The sequence below is a fragment of the Dermacentor variabilis genome, chromosome 4 (genome assembly GCF_050947875.1).
Source record: "Dermacentor variabilis isolate Ectoservices chromosome 4, ASM5094787v1, whole genome shotgun sequence".
In the NCBI taxonomy this organism is placed as follows: Eukaryota; Metazoa; Arthropoda; class Arachnida; order Ixodida; family Ixodidae; genus Dermacentor; species Dermacentor variabilis.
The window spans coordinates 63,293,515-63,296,646 of record NC_134571.1 but is presented as its reverse complement, the minus strand read 5'-3'; the positions used below and the strand labels follow the sequence as shown (position 1 = coordinate 63,296,646).

Genomic DNA, 3,132 nt, shown 5'->3' with positions numbered 1-3,132 from the left:
GGGGTTGTTTTTAAGTAGTGAAGGTAGATCTTGAGAGAAGTACTTTTCTTTAGCCTCTTTTAAAGATGAACAGTAAACTTTCAAAAATAAGCTATATTTATCCCATACCACGGGTGAGTTTGTACGCTTTGCAGTTGCGTATAGCCTTTTCTTCTTGTTTCTGAGCCGTCGAAGGTGCTTGGTGAACCAAGGGTTCTGTCTATCGCCTGTTATTCTTATTTGGGGGATATACGTTTCCACTAAAGCACACAGCTTTTCTTTAAACAGAAGCCAGTTTTCGTTGACTGACCGAGCAGAAAACGAAGCTAAAAAGGTGCCAGAAAGAAAAGTATCAAGTTCTTTGTTAATATTGCCATAGTCTCCCCTGTTGTAATCACGAATGGTTTTGTTTGAGACGCCTGTGTATATATATATATATATATATATATATATATATATATATATATATATATATATATATATATATATATATATATATATATATATATATTTATATATATATATATGATCACTACGTGATCATATATAGTGTGTAGTTCTATCTGTTCTCACAAAATCATGCCCGTATACCAGCTTTGCATCCCTTGCATTACAGACTTTTTTACCGCCTGTCTCAAGTTTTATCCCTCACTCTCCTAACGGGGTCCTTAACGCTGACGCGTTAAGGACCCCGGTCGCAAGAAATCCGATGTCGGCGTCGGACGCCGCTTGGCGAAAAATCATTCTGAACCACAACCACACTGTAAAATCATTTACGCCCTTAAAGGTGAAAAAGGGCGTAAATGTATCTGTAACTCACACCCTTAGGGTGTCAGTTGTATAAATCACATCCCAAGGGTGTGAGTAATAGACACATTTCACCCTTTTGCACTTTTAAGGGGTGGTATAAAGGGCGTAAATGATTTTACAGTGCACGCAGGCCCTCCGCTCCGCGTGGCGCAGAGGCGTTACTGAACTAATTGAATTCCTCAGTGTAAAATACGTCAGCAAAATTGTAAAGTACGACCTTAGCACAACCTATACAGACGTGATAGCGTCGGAGTTCAACATGAATATAACCGAAACCATCATTCTGTTTCGCGGAAACTTAAAAACGAACCCTTTTTGCGAGCGATGCGGCCCGCTCGGCTCCTTGCAAGAACACATATATCGCCCCGCTCGCCTCCGCAAGAAAGCTGCGGTTGCGCGGAAAGCGCGACAAGCAGTCAGGGATCTTTGAAATTTATCGTGTTCCACTCTTAAAGTTGAAGCTCAAGCGTCCTCAAAGCTTTACACGTATGAATGGAGTAGCCAGCGTCTCGTTACTGAAACTTCCGCCTCTGAACGTCAATTTTTTTCTAAACAGGAAACAAATATATGTTTTTCTAGCCTCACGTACTCCTGTCCGTCATGTGTTCTGCTCTATTTCGTTGCCCTACAAGTTGCAGTGAAAGAAGAACCGTTACAGAAGTCCCGATGCGCAAACCTGGCGGATTGACAACACTAACCCTCTCGCGCCGCGTGACAGCGACGCGTTTTAGCGAACAGTTCGCTCGAAGTGTGCCCGTTGTTCCTTAAAAAGCGCACGGCTCTTCTGGTAATTGCACTCGATAGTGCTCGTCTCGGCGCTCGCACATTCGTGCTTCTCGACACAGGCTCAAGCTAGCTGGCAGATACACAGCGCGCTCCGTACGCCGGCCAGCTGCATATCAATCGACGTCACTGCGTCTTCGCGCGCTCACGGACAAGGACACCACCGACGAAAAGCACGTGACCGGTGCATGTGCGAGACCCGCGAGCAATGGGATGCGGCAAAAACAAACAAACAAAACAAAAAAACTCACACTTGAGTCAACCGGAAGCGCCATGCAGTTGCTCCAGTGCGCCCCCGAGTCGAGAGCTCAGTTGAAAAGCCAACAACATGGCCAACAACGTTGGCCAGGCCCAGAAGCAACAGAACAGCATCCGCAGCAGACGACGCGCGTGCTTCTGTAGCGCGGCGCTGAAAACACGTGGGGATGCGAGAGTGCGGATTGCGCGGCTTGCTTCATCGGCAGCTGCTTGCGGCGTCGTCAAGCGACTCACTCGCTCCGGTCGAGCCAGCTAGAGGGGACCCTCGGTCCACGCTGTACGTGATAAGCGTAAAGGAGAGGCGTTTCCACAGTTATCAGGTTCCGTGCGCGGGCTTTAGCTCGCGGCAAGCAGCAGCGCCGGTCCGCTACGAGGTCATGCTGGCGTGCGCGCGTATACGCGCGCTCCCGACGACATTGCTGACGCGGCCGCGCCTATAGCTAGCCGCGCCGCGCAGCGGTTGCAGCAGGCAAGGCAGGCAAGGCCGCTCACCGCTATGTTGCGTCACTTTAGTCGAAGGTGCGGCAACCTGTCCGAGCAAGCTCAGCTGGATGTCCTATAGGCCCCTCTTCGACTGCGTCGGCAGTTACCTCCTTGCGTGTTTTGAAGAAGTGCGATCATGCACTCGAGAGCTGTCGTTCGGGCTGGCCGGCGCATCAGGCTGCTTGGATCCCATCCACGCATGTGCGTTCATGTGCATGAGACTCTAGAGCACCTGCTGTGTCACTGCCCATCCCTTGACACTGAACGACGTACTCTAGAAGCTAAAGTCAACTTGCTAGATAACAGAGCGCTCTCGGAAGAGAAGATTCTTGGACCATAGCCAATGCATTCTTGCGTGCAAAAGGCCACAAAAGCCCTTCTGCACTTCGTGAAAGACACTGGATTGTACGAACGCTTGTGACGGTAGAGATTCCTATGCGACTGACTGTGAATAACTGACTATTATTTTTCTCCTCTCTCCTTATCTATTCTTCCCATTTCCCCCTCCCCAAATGTAGGGTAGCCAACCAGGCACGTCTTTGGTTAACCTCCCTACCTTTCCCTCTTCGTTTCTCTCTCTCTCTCTATTTACACACGAGGCCTTGCGCGCACAATGCTGCTAGTAAGACAGCCCACTATTCATTTGTGCCCTAATTTATTTCTCTGCGCGGCTAGTTAGAGGGAAACGGCAGGAGAAAAATTATGTAATTAGCCAGAAGTTTCGTTTCTTTCGTGTGGGATGGGAAGTATATGCTCGTTGCCCCGTTCACTTTATGAATGACCATGCAGCGCAGACGGGTCGCTCAAGACGCAAAGTTT

At 48.7% G+C, this 3,132-nt stretch overlaps 1 protein-coding gene across 1 annotated transcript in view; it reads right to left on the bottom strand.

Annotated features, from left to right (window-relative positions):
* Window positions 1-2,364, bottom strand: part of LOC142579287 (proton-coupled zinc antiporter SLC30A1-like) — a 69,575-nt gene extending 67,211 nt beyond the window's left edge. The window contains exon 1 of the mRNA XM_075689333.1: window positions 1,824-2,364. Coding sequence (XP_075545448.1) covers window positions 1,824-1,847 — 24 coding nt within the window. The 5' untranslated portion in view covers window positions 1,848-2,364. The remainder of the gene's footprint in view (window positions 1-1,823) is intronic.
* Window positions 2,365-3,132: the final 768 nt, after the last annotated feature.